The following is a 19274-nucleotide window of genomic DNA, read 5'->3' as shown; positions in this document are numbered from 1 at the left end:
AGACACCTCTCCTCCCCCTTCCAAGTCTCCACTCCCCTTGTCATTGCCACAGATTATACCCATTCCCTTTGGTGAGGGGACAGGAGGTGCAGGAGGTTGGGTTTAGTGCATAGTGGTTTCTGTTGCTCCTTGTTCCTTACTCTTTTCTTCCGCTTCTCCTTCTGTCTTGTTTCCTCTGCTCTGACATGGGTTCCATGGGCTGCAGTCCCTTCAGGAAAGTACTTGTTCTGGCATGGACTTATCCACAGGCCACTGCCACACACCCCCACCCCACTACCAAAACCTTGCCATTTATACCCAATACACAAGTTACTTGGAAGGGGTGGCTGGTCCTGCCAGTGTGAAAACTGCCAGGGCAGTGTGAAATCACGAGGTATGCCATTTTATAAAATGGCAGCCCCTCAGGAGCAAAAGGAAGTAGAGTAAACAGACTATGTGACCAGAAGAGGGTAGGGACTTCCAGGGTAAGCAGGACATGTGACTGTCAGTAGCAGGCATGGCTTCTGCTGGAAGTTGAGGGCATGGCACCTACCACTTCTTATCTTGGATACCAATTGTCTTAAAACAACTATGAGGTGATCCAATATATGCTAGGAAAAAAATTTTCCATCGGTCTTTGTTCTAGAACCAGAAAGGGCATCTTTCCTGGACCATCTAATCGAATAGGAAAAAGCCAAATATAATTGCTTGCAAAAGAGGATGTGTCAGGAATCATGTTAAATGACATGAGAGTGTCAATGCATGAGAACATTTGATCAGCACTGCATAAGCAAATGTGAGAACTCTACCCCATCATTGCTTGGTTAAGCAGAATCTGGCTTCGAGAAAGAATATCCACGTGATTAATAGGAGTGAATTAACTCTAAGATACTGCTGCTACCCACATTCTATTTGGGCAATGCAAAAACATTGATATGTAGTTATCAATTTTACTTATGACAACATTGTGAATTGAGTGCTGTATATAAAAAGATGATGAAAATAAATATAACTTTTCCAGACGTTAACCTTATGGGGCTCCATGCAATTACTGATGAGACAAAGTCTTCTGTTGACAAGCCTCAGAAAATAACTGGAATAGATTTATATTCATACAACAGTTTTCTTTTTCGTCACATACCGATTTCTTTTTCATGTCCTCCAGATGTGTGAGTTCATTCTCAGTCTTTGTGATTAATTCCCTGAGCTCATCAAGATTAGTGCAAATAAGCTAAAAAAAAAAAAAAAAACCACACAAAAAACCCACATAAACACTTCAAACACTTGATAATGTGACATTTGGAAAAAAAACCCACACACACAATTACTTTAAAAAAAAAAATCTATAAACTACATGTTGTTATTCTAGTCCACCATTTGTTTCTTATTTTATTATAGCAATTTATACATAAACACAAAAAAATATCCAGGACTTCTTGAAAGCAAATTCATTAGAAGATCATTCAGTCTTCAGATGTAACACATATCTCTGCCTATCAGTTTCCATTTCAAAACATAAGCATTTTCTTAAAGGAAATAGTGCAGTGAATACTACAAACTAGGAAACTTTTCCGAAGTATAACAATGACTCTGAGCAGCTTTGAGTACCAAGCAATTCCTTGGTGAATCAAAGCACACTATGTCTTGTGCTACACTGTGGAAGTAAGTAATGCAATTACACTTAGTACAACTTCTCTTACTTTGACAGAATTGCATATAGTTACAGTGGGTAATCTAGCAAGGTAACCTAATAAATTCAGCCATTTTCATAAAATATGGTTTTAACAGAAGCATTGCAATCACATAGTACTAATGACCTCCTATTCGAATCTTTAGAAAATTTCTTGCTTCATAACATTCCCTTTCAGAATACGCATGTTATTTTCTTGACCAGATTTCTGCACAAAAGAAAAGTTGTCTTAACATTTTGATTTACAATAATTTATGACCGTAATAGACTTTTGAACTACAAACTAGAAAGCTATTATCTTTCAGGTTGCTGCATGGTAAGACTTACATCTCTCTGTGTATATATATTGGGTGGTGGTGGGGGGAAGATGCAACACAATAACAGAAACATCAATATATTTCCAAAAGCTAACTTTCATTTCATGTCATTCATTTAAAGATATGCTATATCAAAAAATATTCAAAGTACATCTTCAGGCTTTTCAAAAATACTGAAAAGGTTGGAATCTTTCAGCAAAGTCAAACACAAAGAGAACACAAAACCCAAAACATCATTAACATACACCTGCTACTTTTTGTTTTTTTTCAAAACTCATTAATTCATGACAATGTATTTTGACTTAATGTCCTGGTTTCAGCTGGGATAGAGTTAATTTTCTTCCTAGTAGCTGGCATAGGGCTGTATTTTGGATTTAGTATGAGAAGAATGTTGATAACACACTGATGTTTTAGTTGTTGCTAAGTTCTGCTTATGCTAGTCAAGGACTTTTCAGCTTCCCATGCTCTGCCAGGTGCACAAGAAACTGGGAGGGGGCACAGCCAGGATAGTTGATCCAAAATGACCAAAGAATATTCCATACCATATGACATCATACTCAGTATATAAACTGGGGGGAGGTGGCTGGGGGGCAGCAGTTGCTGCCCAGGCACTGGCTGGGTATCGTTTAGCGGGTGGTGAGCAACAGCATTGTGCATCACTTGCTTTGTATATTATTATTATATTGTTATTATTATCATCACTATTTTACTTTATTTCAATTATTAAACTGTTCTTATATCAACCCAGGAGTTTTCTCGCTCTTACGCCTCCGATTCTCTCCCCCATCCCACCAGGGGAAGGGGGAGTGAGCGAGCGGCTGCGTGGTGCTTAGTTGCTGGCTGGGGCTAAACCACAACAGTCCTTTCTGGTGCCCAACGTGGGGCCCAAAGGGTTTCAGATAATAACAGATTAACCAGAGCGTATTAAGGAGTCTGTTAACAGTTGCCAGTCACGATATTAGTTCAGCTGGTCTGCACCATGCTCCTTTTTTTGCTGTGCATGTTAAAGATTGGTGTTGCTTTGTGCAGTTTGAAATGCTCTGTAGTGATTAGTGATGTTTTGCCTGGTACATTCCTTATTAAAACACTGACCTTGAGCATTATCTGGTATTTGGTGTTTGTACTGAAACCATTACTGTACTTCGGGTACCACCTCACAGAGAGAATTAGAAATTATACCTCTTCCTCGGAGAGGCTTGTTGTGGAGGAAATAGAGAATGGCACCTTCGCTACATTCTTCTATGATGTTTCCTCCTTCATTACAATAACTTTTCAGTATCTTGAACATCCTTGGGTGGTTAAGATACTTCTATTGCTATTTCTTGAGAATTCTGTTTCGGTTTTGACAAAGGTTAGTAGGCAATTTAAGAATATCATCCAGAGATCTGCCCCAAGGCTGGAGAGTTATGAGTGGCAGGGTGTATGGGCAAGTACCTAGGACAGTGGGCACCTCCTGTGTTTTGGAACTTCACCCCTGAACAAGTGCAGAATCCTGAAGAACTAGTAAAGTATTTGGAAAAAGTATGTTGTCACCCTGGCAACTCGAGAGACACACAAATCATTGCAACACGCTGGGGGCTGGCCCATGCCTATCGAGCCCTGTTCAACACTATTCAGTACCCTCAAGGGAAAAAGAAGGTCTCTGGATCTGATGACAAGACGACAGGCACGGGGGACACTCGAACCACAGCCACAGGCACTGTCACGACCACAGCGGTGCACCGGTGGCAATATCGCACCAACCGAGACTCCCTGATTCCCATCCATAACCTGATTCGTCGACTGGAGAGCCAGGGAGTGATCAGCAAGACTCGCTCACCCTTTAACAGTCCCATATGGCCAGTGCGACAGTGTAATGGGGAGTGGAGACTAACAGTGGACTATCGTGGCCTGAACCAAGTCACACTGCCACTGAGTGCTGCCGTGCCAGACATGCTAGAACTTCAATACGAACTGGAGTCAAAGGCAGCCAAGTGGTATGCCACAACTGACATCGCTAATGCATTTTTCTCCATCCCTTTGGCAGCAGAGTGCAGGCCCCAGTTTGCTTTCACTTGGAGGGGTGTTCAGTACACCTGGAACCGACTGCCCCAGGGGTGGAAGCACAGCCCCACCATTTGCCATGGACTGATCCAGACGGCACGGGATTAGGGTGAAGCTCCAGAACATCTGCAGTACATTGCTGACATCATTGTGTGGGGCAACACAGCAGAAGAAGTTTTTGAGAAGGGAAAGAAAATAGTCCAAATCTTTCTGAAGGCCAGTTTTGCCATAAAACAAAGTAAAGGTCAAGGGACCTGCACAGGAGATCCAATTTTTTTTAGGAATTAAATGGCAAGATGGACATCATCAGATCCCAATGGATGTGATCAACAAAATAGCAGCTATGTCCCCACCAACTAGCAAAAAGGAAACACAAGCTTTCTTAGGCGTTGTGGGTTTCTGGAGAATGCATATTCCAAATTACAGTCAGATTGTAAGCCCTCTCCATCAAGTGACCCGGAAGAATAATGATTTCAAATGGGGCCCTGAGCAGCAACAAGCCTTTGAACAAATTAAACGGGAGATAGTTCATGCAGTAGCCCTTGGGTCAGTCTGGGCAGGGCAGGATATTAAAAATGTGCTCTACACCGCAGCTGGGGAGAATGGCCCTACCTGGAGCCTCTGGCAGAAAGCACCAGGGGAGACTCGAGGTCGACCCCTAGGGTTTTGGAGTCGGGGATACAGAGGATCCGAAGCCCGCTATACTCCAACTGAGAAAGAGATATTGGCAGCATATGAAGGGGTTTGATCTGCTTCGGAAGTGGTTGGTACTGAAGCACAGCTCCTGCTGGCACCCCGACTGCCGGTGTTGGGCTGGATGTTCAAAGGGAGGGTCCCCTCTACACATCATGCAACTGATGCTGCGTGGAGTAAGTGGGTTGCACTAATCACACAATGGGCTCGAATAGGAAACCCCAGTCACCCAGGAATCTTGGAAGTGATCATGGACTGGCCAGAAGGCAAAGATTTTGGAATATCACCAGAGAAGGCGGTTACACGTGCTGAGGAGGCCCCACTGTATAATAAATTGCCAGAAAATGAGAAACAATATGCCCTGTTCGCTGATGGGTCCTGTCGTCTTGTGGGAAAGCATCGGAGGTGGAAAGCTGCTGTATGGAGTCCTATACGACAAGTCGCAGAAGCTGCTGAAGGAGAAGGGGAGTCGAGTCAGTTTGCAGAGGTGAAAGCCATCCAGCTGGCTTTAGATATTGCTGAAAGAGAAAAGTGGCCAATACTTTATCTCTATACTGACTCATGGATGGTGGCAAATGCCCTGTGGGGGTGGTTGCAGCAATGGATTCAGAGCAACTGGCAGCGCAGAGGCAAACCTATCTAAGCTGCCGCACTTTGGCAAGATATTGCTGCCCGGGTAGAGAACCTGGTTGTAAAAGTTCGTCACGTAGATGCTCATGTACCCAAGAGTCGGGCCACTGAAGAACATGGAAACAACCAGCAGGTGGATCAGGCTGCTAAGATTGAAGTGGCTCAGGTGGATCTGGACTGCAACATAAGGGTGAATTATTTATAGCTCGGTGGGCCCATGATGCCTCAGGCCATCAAGGAAGGGATGCAACATATAAATGGGCTCGTGATCGAGGGGTGGACTTAACTATGGACAGTATTGCACAGGTTATTCATGAATGTGAAACATGCGCTGCAATCAAGCAAGCCAAGCGGTTCACGCCCCTCGGGTATAGTGAACGATGGCTGAAATATAAATATGGGGAGACCTGGCAGGTTGATTATATCACACTCCCAGAAACCCGCCAAGGCAAGCGCTATGTGCTCACCATGGTGGAAGCATCCACCGGATGGCTGGAAACATATCCCGTGCCCCATGCCACCACCCGGAACACCATCCTGGGCCTTGAAAAGCAAGTCCTGTGGCGACATGGCACCCCAGAAAGAATCGAGTCAGACAATGGGACTCATTTCAGAAACAACCTCATAGACACCTGGGCCAAAGAGCATGGCATTGAGTGGGTATATCACATCCCTTACCATGCACCAGCCTCCGGGAAAATCGAGCGATACAATGGACTGTTAAAACTACCCTGAGAGCAATGGGTGGTGGGACATTCAAACATTGGGATACACATTTAGCAAAAGCCACCTGGTTAGTCAATATTAGGGGATCTGCCAATCAAGGTGGCCCTGCCCAATGAAAACTTTTACGTACTGTAGAAGGAGATAAAGTCCCTGTAGTGCACATAAAACATATCATAGAATCATAGAATCATAGAATGCTTTAGGTTGGAAGGGGCCTTGAGAGATATGCTGGGGAAGACAGTCTGGGTGACCTCCCCCTCTGGCAAAGGCAGACCCATTCGTGGGATTGCTTTTGCTCAAGGACCTGGGTGCACTTGGTGGGTGATGCGAAAGGATGGGGAAGTCCAATGTGTACCTCAAGGGAATCTGATTTTGGGTGAAAATAGTCAATGAACTGAACGGTATGATGTTAATTGCTATATAATGCTGTATGTTATATATTAACTGTATGTTAATATAGTAATAATGTTAATATTAGAGTATGTTAATGGTAAGTATATAATACTGTATGTTATGGTTACTATATGCCACATCAATGGTATTGCAGTAAGAATTGCCCAGCTTAATGAAAATGAACTTTCATGAAACCATGTTGGAATGAGAACTGGCTTCAGCGTGCAACAATCCAACACTGCACACCACCTCTCCTGCTCTGAAAGACTGTGATGACAGATGGAACCCAAAGTCATGGGCTAAATGAACTCAATGGACATTTTAGAGGGATGGGCCATAGACGAAGGGAATGATATCTGTGTGTATATATCAAGATAGGGAAAGTGGTAGTGATTAATTAGAACACATTGGAAAGGGGAGGGCCTGTGCATGACGTAGATGGTATAGAAGAAGGCGTGGATACTGTCCTCGTTTCAGCTGGGATAGAGTTCATTTTCTTCCTAGTAGCAGGCACAGTGCTGTGTTTTGGATTTAGTAGGAGAAGAATGTTGATAACACACTGATGTTTTAGTTGTTGCTAAGTACTGCTTATGCTAGTCAAGGACTTTGCAGCTTCCCATGCTCTGCCAGGTGCACAAGAAACTGGGAGGGGGCACAGCCAGGATAGTTGATCCAAACTGACCAAAGGGCTATTCCATACCATATGATGTCATGCTCAGTATGTAAACTGGGGGGGGTTGGCCGGGGAGCAGCGATCGCTGCTCGGGAACTGTCTGGGTATCGGTCAGCGGGTGGTGAGCAATTGCATTGTGCATCACTTGCTTTGTATATTATTATTATTATTATTTTATTGTTACTATTATCATTACTATTTTACTTTATTTCAATTATTAAACTGTTCTTATCTCAACCCAGGAGTGTTTCTCACTCTTACTCCTCCAATTCTCTCCCCCATCCCATCGGGGCAGGGGGAGTGAGCGAGCGGCTGCGTGGTGCTTAGTTGCTGGCTGGCATTAAACCGCGACATTTCAATAACACATTGAGTTTTAAGTTTGGACAAATTCAAACAAATAAACCAAAACCCTAGAGGCGTAACTCTTATGTTTCATCATTAAAATATAGGACAGATACTTTTAGTAAGATATCAAATTTGAGAATTTCAAAATTACAATTTTTCATAATTTGTGTACATTTCAGAGGGTTAGGTAAATATAGTAACTCAAACTAAGTGTCAACATTTATCAAGCAAAGTTTTAAATAATTATGCTATTGCTATGATAACTAGTAGATTCTATATACGCAGGACATACCTCTAATATTAAAAATCCAGACCTTCTTAATGAACCATATAAATGCTAACTGGATTAGTCTCAATGGTTCACACTCCTTCAGGGAAAAAAGAAAGCCCACAAACTGTGATTCTATGCCATTGTTTTTTTACAAAAGTGTGCAAGTTTAGAAAAAAAGAATTAATGATATAATTATAACTGAATCATAAGATATAAAGCCAAATGAGTTATAGTCATGTATAGCCATTCTTAAACCTGGCTTTTTCTTTTCCTCCTCCCACATGACCTCAGATTAATTAAGTGTACCATGGATTGAGTATGAATCAGAAGTATAAAACAAAAATGGATATTGTCCATAGAATTCTTGTATCAGTCGCTGCAGAGTTAGAAATAGAGTGAACTGAGTAAGGAAAGAGATAGCCAGGAGGGGAATGATGATCTCATGCCTGAGTCAACTGAAATACTGGCTCTACCTTTGGCTCTATGACAGAGCTCTTATGTTATAATCCAGATAATCCAACAACCTGTGAAGACTTTGGTTTCTCTTTTTTTTTTTTGAGTGTCTCACTTCAGACATTAGGATCTCATTTGCAAAGTTGCTGAGCACATACCAACACATCATCAGCACATACCATCATGAATGACAAATGCAACTCAAATACATAGATCCTGTCTTTTGAACCTACTATCTTTGTGCCTCAATTCCCTCACTGATTAAACAGAAGCTCAACTTAAAGGAGCTACTGTCAAATACAGCAAAAATATCTGAAGCACTCTGATATTGTACTGAGAACCACCATAAAAGGCCTTGAAGAAATTCATATCATATGCATATGTAGCTATATGCATACATAATATAAGGGAAAGGGGAAAGACTAAGAAAGCATTTATTACCAAACATGAATGTATTTTATTTGCATGAAAAAAATGAGTATCCTTTCTCTATAGCAGTATAGTTATTGTAATATCTTTAAAACACTGCTAAGTAATAATAAACTTGGGACTCAGTTTTTCTAAAAAAAGTACACAATAGTTAACTTTTAAACTCATGATTTATCACCTGTCAGATCATTTGCATTTTCAGAATGTTAAAAATATGATTTCTGTTTTCATGTGTTCTTATTCTGTAAGGACAGTTTAATTTGCATCTACACACTTTTTTCCTTATGTGAACTAAGGATTGAGATGACAAAGAAGTAAGGGAGTTTTGTTTACTGATTTGTGTGTTTATTGTTTTGTTCTTGACATTAAAACTATGAAAAAGAGCAGAGAAAATGGGTCATTCGTTTCCTCAAACAGTTCTTTAACATGGCATTCTCACTGTTAGGATTTATTAGTACATTTACCTCTTGAATATGATTATTAATATTTTAATATAATATTTAATTTGGGTATACTATTATATTGAAAATATTTTAAAAGTTAATACTAATTTATTTAGCTTTAAAGTTTGGTTGTTTTGATTTGAAGTACTAGGATCTATTCTTATAAAATGAATAATGCATCAGTGGTGTATGTGCATTAAGGATCTATACAGCGTGAGGATGTTAGTAGACTGTATGTACATAAAGAAATTTACAGTCTTCAAAAAGTTGGGGGTGTGTGTGGGTTTTTTATTAAAAAAAACCTGATGTCCATGTATGAATAGTAATAACCTTATGGTTACTAAACACACTTCCCTTTGCATATTGCACATCAAGCATAGACTTGAGGTGCCTCACCAAATGATTAAAAAAAATGCTATCATAAACATTTGCATAATTTTATTAAGTTCAGCCATCATGTATGTGAATATGAACAAGTAGGGTGGCATACTGGGCTGGTGGAATAGATATATTGGAGAGAGGAGAGCCTTTGTTAATACCCATTAGATTTTTGGGTGAGCTCTCCACAGCTATTACAAAAGCTGCCTGTATTCAGGCCATGCACAAACGTAGTTCCCTTGATGTTCCCATCTTGGCAACTGTAGACTATGCTATGCTAAAGCCGTTGATAAGGGGAGCCCCTGCCATGCTCAAACCTTATCTTATTGCAAAACGAGATGAGATCAAGAGGGACACAGATTTTAATGCTCTGTTAGCCATAAAGGATGTTGTCAGTGATGAAGATGACCAGGAAGCAACCTTGCTTCAAAGAAACCTCCCCACTTGGGCAGGAGTAATGCATGACATCATAAATCATGGACGAGAAATGGGATGGGATGATGTGCCCAGTGGAACAAAAAATATAGGTTGAAATGTTAGACAGGTTAAGCAAACACCTCAGAGTGACTCGAGAACCGGGACCCATTAATCAACAATCGAGGGCCCGGGAAGAGAGAAATGAATTATGGAAACAAGCCCTGGCAATGGGTATTCCCAGAGTTGCTATTCATAGACAACCGGCTAGAGTTATTCTAAGCTTGATAGGAGCTTTTCAAAAGCGAGACATAGCACTGTCACCTGCTACTGCCCCCCCACGACCAGCTTCTGCAGGACCTCCTAATCCTTTTTCCCCTTGGGGAAGGGAGTTAAAGGAATCGCAGAAACAGGAATCAAAAAATGGGTAAACCCCGGATGGCTATTGGGCCTGCCTGTCCGGAAAATCGACATTCATCAATGGATAAGTGATGACGGCCCTTATATTATGCTTCCTGTAGGTCCTCAGCAAAAAACAACTAAATTCCTAATAGATACAGGAGCACAAATATCTGTACTTACCCAAACTGATGCAATCACCTTAGGATTACGACCAGGCTGACCTATTAAGTTAAATTAACTGATTTATCCTGTATCATAAAAGGGGTAACCCGTCTGGCCTCCCCCACTGAGACTCTTCCTTTCTTTCTTTTACAGGAAACGATGAACCACACTAACAACACCATGGAAGCAACTATTATACTAGACACCGGCATCTTCACATCATCATGTATACTCCTTTGCCTCCTCTTTGTATTAATCTGCTGGGATCAATATCGATGGCAACGACCACAACAGTTATATGCCCCTACCCCAACTTGTTTTTTCCTGTTAATCGGAGTAGGTATAATCACCACTGCTCAAACACAAAACCCATGGGATCACGCATTAGTAAGATATACTGGAAGTATGGGAACATTGAGGGAAAGGGCAGGCTTAAACCTTTCTACTTTGGCTGTGCACAGAAATGAGATATACTTAAGAAATGAATGGAGGTGGGACAGGAAAAATTTTGTTCTCCTACTCCGAGGCACTCCAGGAGAAGAAATTAAGTAGGATGCTGAGTAATCAATGAATCTACCCATTGGAAACAGACAGAAATGATTGTTTATAATGCTGATTCCACATGGACTAGAAAAGACACGAAATTTTGCGATTATGGCAACCTAGATTGCTGGTATAACTTCACCTTAGTGCAACCTGTTTTTGTGATTTGCGGATGGGCCCACCATAGAGTAGGACTGATGATTAAATTTAATATTGACACATGCAAAATATGGAATTTGTGTATGACGGGGTGGCCGTGTGTTAATGCTTATACAGGTTCTAATGAACTTGCACCTGACACCCCGCTAAATCTCTAAATTTATCTGTAGTAGTACTACATAATAACATTACCTTTCATAGACAAGAGTGGATTGTAAAAAATGAAGATGAGGATCAACAGATTCCGTCTTTAAAGGGAAGAAGAGGAGACATCATTTCAGTAGGATGCCAAATTGAAAACCAGACTGAGTGTAAGACAGTTTCATGCATTATTGTGGACTATGCTGGAGAAAAACACGGACACAATCCTGATAACACACATATCTGTCCTTTTGGACACAAATGTTGGTATAATTATACTGTATCCTGCTCAACGCTCTTAATGTGTCTTTGGGCAGACTCCAAATTTCATTCCAGTTTAGGCCTTCAATTCAAAATTGATATCAAGCAACCATCCTCACTAACTCGGCCTCCTATTAAGTTATCTCCTTACATTTATAACACCGGCCCTTATATAATTAAAATATAGGCCAGCAGTGAGTTTTCTTTAACCCTAGTTGATCCCTGAAAAGGGTGGAACTTACACTCCACACTAATGTGTCAGCAATTAGATCAGACTGTTCTTCCTTTTTGGGAGTAGCTTACACTGGCTGGCTAGCCATGGTTACCTGGAGGAACTCTCACCTCTCCAAAATGAACAAAAAGAGATGTGACTGGTATCTTAGGAACAGGACTGGGAGTATGGAATAGCATAGACGCTGAAGTCCTAATGAACAAATTAGCTACTGATACTGTTGTCCTAAAGAAATTAGAACATCCACTAAAATCATCTTTATCAGCAATAGGAGCAATTCAATGGCTCCTATCAGACATTCTACCTCATTGGGAACAAATAGAAGAGAATAACCATCAATTAATTGTAAATGCCCTCGGAGAAACCCAGGGTAACACCTCTCTTGCCTTGAGTTGGATCCAAGCACAATTATGGATACAGACTGTAGTAGCAGCTATTATTAGAGAAGGAGAAGGGGGAACACTACCTACTGAAATTCGTAAAGTGATTTGGGACGATGCCTCAGAATCTGAGAAAGAGTTTCAGTCATGGTGGCAATTAGTCAACTTTACCTACCATTCAGAAGGTGATAAGATTGTCACCTTTGTCCTCACAATATGTAATGCTTCGGTATATACCATATACCAAATCATTACGCTAGGATTAAATCACAATGGAACCATAATCTATCCCTTAGAACATAGGGTATGAGCTCATCAAAAGGAGGGAAAGTGGCAAACAATTGATGTAAGTGCATGCATTGTACGGGAACCACAGGTTTTTATTTGTGAAAGTAATACTCTTAAAGCTCAAGATATCTGCTTGGACACAGAACAAAATATTTGCCACTTTGAAATACACCCCAACGAGGTTACTAAAACTGTAGTTATATATATTGGAAAGGGATGTGTATGTATGAGAACATTGTGTGAATCCCTGTTAATAGATTATTTTGTTCACACCATAACCAACCACTCTAATCTATGTGTGTGCAACTTCTCTGTAATCAATGATTGTGATTTCAATTTTTCTGTACCCATAACTACTCACGAAGATTTGTCTCTTGATTATATGCTATATCGTGAGCTGCGACCAACACCTATTGGAATGAATCTGACTTTAGTCAAGCATCTCATCCACCATCCTGATTTAATAAACCTCCTGCAACAAGCACAGAAAATGGGACAAAAAACTCTTCTTACAGTCCATCATGATGGGGAAGAAATACATCGAGTATTGGAAAGAGTTAAAAGGGATGGAGAATATCAGTGGTGGGAAGTCCTGTTTGGATGGTCTCCAACTGCAATTGGAGTGCTGAACCTGATGCTGCACCCCATCATGATTTTACTGACTCTTGCTATATTATGCTTCTTGTTAAACATTGTTTTATACATCAGAGTTTGGAGAATGGCTAAACAAGTTATACTGTCGCAAGGCCCGCCCCGCATACATGTTGTCTAACCACATTTAATGAAGCTTTAATAGTTATGGAGGTTGACAAATGTGAAAAAAATTTCCCTCAAATTACAATTGGAATGCGGCATTGTCTATTTATAGGCGCAGAGGCAAGAGGTAACCACACCACCACTTTGTGGAGAGATAGATTGACTTTGGTCATGGGGTGGAATGTGGTGGTGCAGTGCCCCCCCCCCCGGGCCACTCTGAGATCCCAGGAAAAGCCCTATTGTGCTGTTATCTTGGTCATAAAGTCTTGGCAGTCTCTGTCCACACCTGGGCTATCTGCTCCCTGAATTGTGCACCAGAATGACTCAGCACGAATTGTGGCCAGAATGTAAAATACTGACCAAAGCCAATCATCTCGAGATCCTATAAATAGTGATCCAAGAGGGAGACCTCTTTGAGCTCTCCAGGACCGCAGTGGACTGTGTGACCCAGTATCTCCCCCTGAGCTGGGACGCCTCTCAGGGTAGATTTCGTGAGGATTGAAGGACTGTCCATTGATTTTGCGAGGACTCAAAGGCCTGACTTCATGAGGTTCACCGACCGTCCGTTGATGAATGCCGGCACATAAAAGTGAGTAATTCACGAAACTCAGGAAAAGGGAAATTTTGATCACAGGTTAACCTCGGTGTGTGCATGTGTGTGTGCAATTTGGCTACATATATATCCATATATACTATCCCTACTCACATAAACTCTTGACCAAGTCTGAGACTAAGATTGGACCTAGCTGCACCTAGGCTCCTCTCTGAAAGGAGTTTAGAAAGCAAGGGGGTCTATTCTGAATCTCATGACTCAACGGGAGGGTCCCCCTTATCCCCTGCACCCACAATCCCTCTGTGAATCATTCTAACTCGAGTGTAGCTGAGTTCTCCTTTATGTACTTCTTCCATGTATAGAGTGAACCTTGCCATTCTCGAATCTTTAACTAAGACGCTGTCTTGATTGTAACAAATTCCATCAAATCGCTGTTTCAAATTGGCTGATGCTTAAGTGTTGTTAAGAATTATACAACCTAATACTGTGATCTGTCTCAAAATATTAATAAATCTTAAATCGCTGCTAACCAAAGCCATGTAAAAAATCATATTCGCGACAAGTCGTCCCCTAGTAAAGCTGCAGTACTGGTATTGACAGATCTTAGCTTGATCAAACAGTGCCCAGATTATTGTTATACATTTTAGTTATCCTACAGTTTACACAGGTTAGAAAAAAAAAAAGTTGGGCTAAACTTTTGATACTATTTTAGACAGACTATGCCTTGTAGGACAGTTTGGGGTTTTTTTAAAGCAACAGTTTAATAACACAGAACAGGATTTATAATTATTTAATAGTGAACATGCATGCAGGAAATGTGCCAAAAAAAAAATTACACATTTTTAACATTTTGCATAATTTCTGGACTTACCAAGAGCAATTTTAGCCCCTAACATTAGAATGTAGACAAAAGTCAATGCACATTAGGATGCGGGCCCTTATTTAGCATCAACCACTACTAAGGGATTTTAATCTCTAGAAGTTTGTGGAGTACCTCCCAAAGCCTCTCTTGACGCAACAGAAAAAAATCAGAAATCAGAAAATGAGGTGTTGAAGTCATCATTGGTTTTTGAGAGGGAGACAGGAAAAATGCTAGGAACCCGAGTTGATAAACTTGTGAATGAGAACAATCATCTCAAACAATTGCTGGAGAGGGTTAATCGTCTGTTAGATCAACCTTCTGTTCCGGTTAAGCAGATCCGCAGATTGATGCATAGTGCAAGCTCTGAAACTTGGGATGGTGATATTTGGTTTAACAGTGATGATGATGAGGTCGAAGGGACCTCCGATCCTGAGCCTCAGTTGGTTTCTTTACGACCTTTGGTTAAAACTGAGACCACTGTTGGTGATGATGATGAAGTCCGCACTACTGTGCAAACAATCCCATGGTCACCAGCAGAGCTGATTAAAATACAAGAGAAATTCTCAAGGCGGTTAGGAGAATCGGAAGTCGAGTATGTGTGTCAAGTTTCTCTTGAAGGAGGAGATCGGATTATGTTAAGTGAAGAAGAAGCAGGAGGCTTTTGGGGACCAGGAGTATTTTTAACTACCACGCCGGGGGAGCATAATTATTCCTTAACTGCACGGGCTGCATACTGGGCTGGTGGCATAGATCCTCAGGAGAGAGGGGAACCCCTGGAGATTAAAGCCACAGGCTATTCTGATCTGGCTGCAGCAGTACAGAAAGCAGCCTGCATACAAGCAATATATGAAAGAGATGAATTAAGGAAATCCCCGATGTTAGCCCCCATCGACCCGGCACAATTAACTCCTCTTATTCGTGGTCTCCCTGATTGTCTCAAGATGTTTGTAGTCAATACCCAAGATCGCATGCAAGCAGCTTATAGAGATAGTAGTCGCGGTCGTAGACTAAATCAACACACCCCCATACCCACCTGGAATGAATTCTTACAAGACATAAATAAATACGGACGCCGAATGGGCTGGATTAGTTCGTCCAGTATAAAGCCCCCAGATCACGCCCGGCGAGTCCGCCAAGTCCACGCACAGAATCCTAAATTTAATGGGAGGTTCAAACCTAATAAGGAACGGGGTGAGCTGTGGCACAAAGCCCTAGATTTGGGTATACCCCGACAAATTTTGCATGGCGTTTCTACAGAGGACCTCCGTACATTGATCCAATCTCTGGGTAAAAAGAATAACCCAGCCTGGGAGAATTGCCCGACTGGGAAACCTCCAACCCATAAAGAAAGTACACCCCTTGCACCAAGCTTGATTGATGAGAGGAGATCTCATCAAAAAAACTTCCATCCCCGGGGAGAGCAGTGAGCCACCCTGCCTGGCAGGTATTAGCAATTCAATGGCTCTCAAATGAATACTCTGATCCTATTATTGCTATACCTGTTGGACCCCAAAAAATATTAGTAGATTTTCTCATTGACACCGGGGCCCAAATGTCAGTAATTACAAATGAAACAGCACAAACCCTAGGCATAAGACCTGGCCAACATAGGGTTAAATTCGCCGGAATTAATGGTGTGGAAAAGGAATGCGCTACCGCAAAGATTTCACTCTGGTTGCCAGAGGAACAAAGATTAACCAGAGCAGAGGTGTTAGTTGGTGCCTCAAATACTAACATTCTAGGATTTTATATATTGCGTGGACGTATGTGGAGACTCCCTGATGGAACTGTGTGGAGTTTCGCGAGAAATGAAAAAGAATCAGGCATAGTGAAATTGAGTCTGTTGCAAACATCCATACCCCTACCCCCCTCTAAAATCACTAATGTTCGGCAATATCCGCTGCCAGCAGCAGCACTTGTGGGGATTGACGGGGTGGTAACAGACTTAGAAAAAAGAGGCATTATTAAAAGGACTCATTTGCCTTACAATTCCCCGGTGTGGCCAGTAAAAAAACCAACCGGGCAATGGCGTTTTACAGTGGATTACCGACAGTTAAATTCCAATACTGCCCCTTTGACTGCCTCAGTCCCAAACCTAGCAGAAATAGTAACACTGATATAAGGAGCTGCCCATCCTTGGATGGCTGCCTTAGATGTTAAAGATATGTTCTTTATGATTCCTCTCCTTGAACAGGATAAAGCACAGTTTGCTTTCACATGGAAAGGGATCCAATACACCTTTAACAGGCTGCCGCAAGGATATAAACATTCCCCCACTATTGCTCACAATGCTCTGGCTAAGATCTTAGCAGAGATTCCTATCTCACCTGATAGTACCGTATATCAGTATATTGATGACATCTTAATAGGGGGAAAGAGCCAAAACAGTGTAAGAGATGCAATGGAAAGCATTCGGGGAACACTGCTTGACTTGGGATTGGAAATCCCAGACTCAAAGTGCCAGGGACCTGCACAGGAAGTTAAATTCCTGGGAGTCTGGTGGGTTAAAGGAGCCGCTTCTGTTCCTCAGGACACCCTGGAAACAATAGAGCATGGACAAAGGCCATCTAGCGTAAAGGAATTACAACAAGTCCTGGGCGCTTTAAGTTACTGGTGCAAACATATTCCCGGCTTTGCTATTATTGCACGTCCCCTGTACAATTTATTAAGAAAGGGAAAATCCTGGGAATGGACTGAACAGCATACAAGTGCATTAGAATTGTTAATAAAAGAACTGAGGATATTCCAGCAACTTGGTCCTATACATCCAACTGACCCTATCCATGTGGAATGGGGGTTCAGTGAACATGGTTCCCATTGTAACCTGTGGCAAAGGGGGCCAGAGGGACCGGAAAGACCATTGGAATTTAGCTCCCACTCTTTTAATGATACTGAAAAGAGATATTCAGATCTTGAGAAGGGTTTGCTGTCCCTGGTGCGAGCAGTGAAACAGACAGAACAAATAAGGAGAAAACAGAATGTGATCATTTGAGGACCTTTCCACCTCCTGGATATAGTCCGTAAGGGAACAATACCGCCTGCCGGCATTGCCCAGAAGCCCACAGTTCGTAAGTGGTATGCCTATCTAGAGGGCATTAATGAAATTATGCCAATTACTGAGGGTAACATTAAAATATCTAAACTGCAAAAAGACATAGATAGTACTCTCTTGTTCCAGGCCCCACCAAACAAACCATCCCCAATTCGGGAAGCACCCCCTTTGAAGGAAGACGGTGATCTTACGGGAGTATGGTTTACTGATGCATCATCCTATAGGGAGAACAATAAGTGGAAAAACAAAGCTGTAGCACTAGAAGTAGCAACAGGAGGAAAATTGATTGAAACAGGTGAAGGTAGTGCACAGGTAGGGGAACTTAGAGCAGTCCTATTAGCCGCGCAACAGGGTGCTAGCCACATCTACACTGACTCATATGCTGTCTTTAAAGGAGCTACTGAATGGATAGGTCACTGGGCAGCAAATGCTTGGCAGGTGAACAGGGTTCCGGTCTGGCAAACCGATAGCTGGAAGCAATTGTTAGAGATAGGAGAGCAGCGGATGCTACATGTTGGATGGGTAAAAGGACATGATCAATCAAATTCTATCTCTGCTCAGTTCAATCAACAGGTAGACAGCCTTACGTGGCTGCGACAGATTGATGTTGTAAAGGATAGCCAAGAATGGGAGCGTTTACTTGAATGGCTGCATGTTAAGCATGGTCACACCAGACGGGCCGACTTGTATCGGGAAGGGATAGCCCGAGGATGGCCCGTATCAGTTAAATTATGTGAACAAGTAGTAACTGCCTGTTCGCAGTGCCGTTTACGACTTAACAAAGACCATCCGAGTAAAGCGCCACCCCTGCACATTCGGGACAGGAAAACATTGTGGCACTCTTGGCAGATTGATTATATCGGCCCATTGCAACCCTCAGGTGGGAAAAGATATGTCCTGGTGGGAGTAGAAATTATATCTGGTCTCACCATGGCTGCTGACTTCCCATCAGCTACTGGGGAAAACACTGCAAAGGGCCTTAAAAGATGGTTCAGTACACTTCCCCTACCAGAAGAGATTCAAAGTGATAATGGCTCACACTTTACTGCTACAGTGGTACAAGACTGGGTCAAGGAAGAAGGGATTCGGTGGGTATTTCACACCCCCTACTATCCTCAGGCGAATGGCATTGGGGAACGCACCAATGGATTGGTTAAGCGTTTTGCAAACACTCATAAACCTGGGTGGCATTTGCGGTTGTATGATGCCATCTACCAGTTAAATAACCGATGGAGCGGAGATGGTTGCCCCCAAAATGAAAGCCTTTTGTGCATCTGCTAATACAATCACCCCAAGGGTTCATACTAAACCAGAGGAACCTTCTACAGAATTTTACTCTGGACAACCTGTACTGGTGAAAATGCCTCAGATTGGAATGGTACCAATGGTATTAACTACCCCCAAAAATCCCTATGCATGGGAAGCTAAAGATTGTTCTGGAAAAGTACACCGGATTAGCACCCGGTGGATCTCGCCCTCTTTTTAACCCTGCCGGTTAAATACAACTGAGCACGTTTGTTTCTTTTTGTGTTCACAGGAATCTCAAAGAAGACTCCGACTGAAGTGGATGCCCTGGTGTACTGCTGAACCCATCGTATATTATGAT

General features: G+C 42.1%; 1 protein-coding gene across 1 annotated transcript in view; it reads right to left on the bottom strand.

Annotated features, from left to right (window-relative positions):
- LOC142596449 (putative bromodomain-containing protein 10) overlaps positions 1-19274 on the bottom strand; it is a 56646-nt gene that overhangs the window by 12211 nt on the left and 25161 nt on the right. Inside the window, exon 5 of the mRNA XM_075725543.1 lies at positions 1121-1210. Within this exon, the coding sequence (XP_075581658.1) occupies positions 1121-1210 (90 nt within the window). The remainder of the gene's footprint in view (positions 1-1120; positions 1211-19274) is intronic.

This window comes from Pelecanus crispus, chromosome W (genome assembly GCF_030463565.1).
Source record: "Pelecanus crispus isolate bPelCri1 chromosome W, bPelCri1.pri, whole genome shotgun sequence".
In the NCBI taxonomy this organism is placed as follows: domain Eukaryota; kingdom Metazoa; phylum Chordata; class Aves; order Pelecaniformes; family Pelecanidae; genus Pelecanus; species Pelecanus crispus.
Note: the sequence above shows the minus strand (reverse complement) of the source record. Positions and strands in the feature narration are given on the sequence as shown.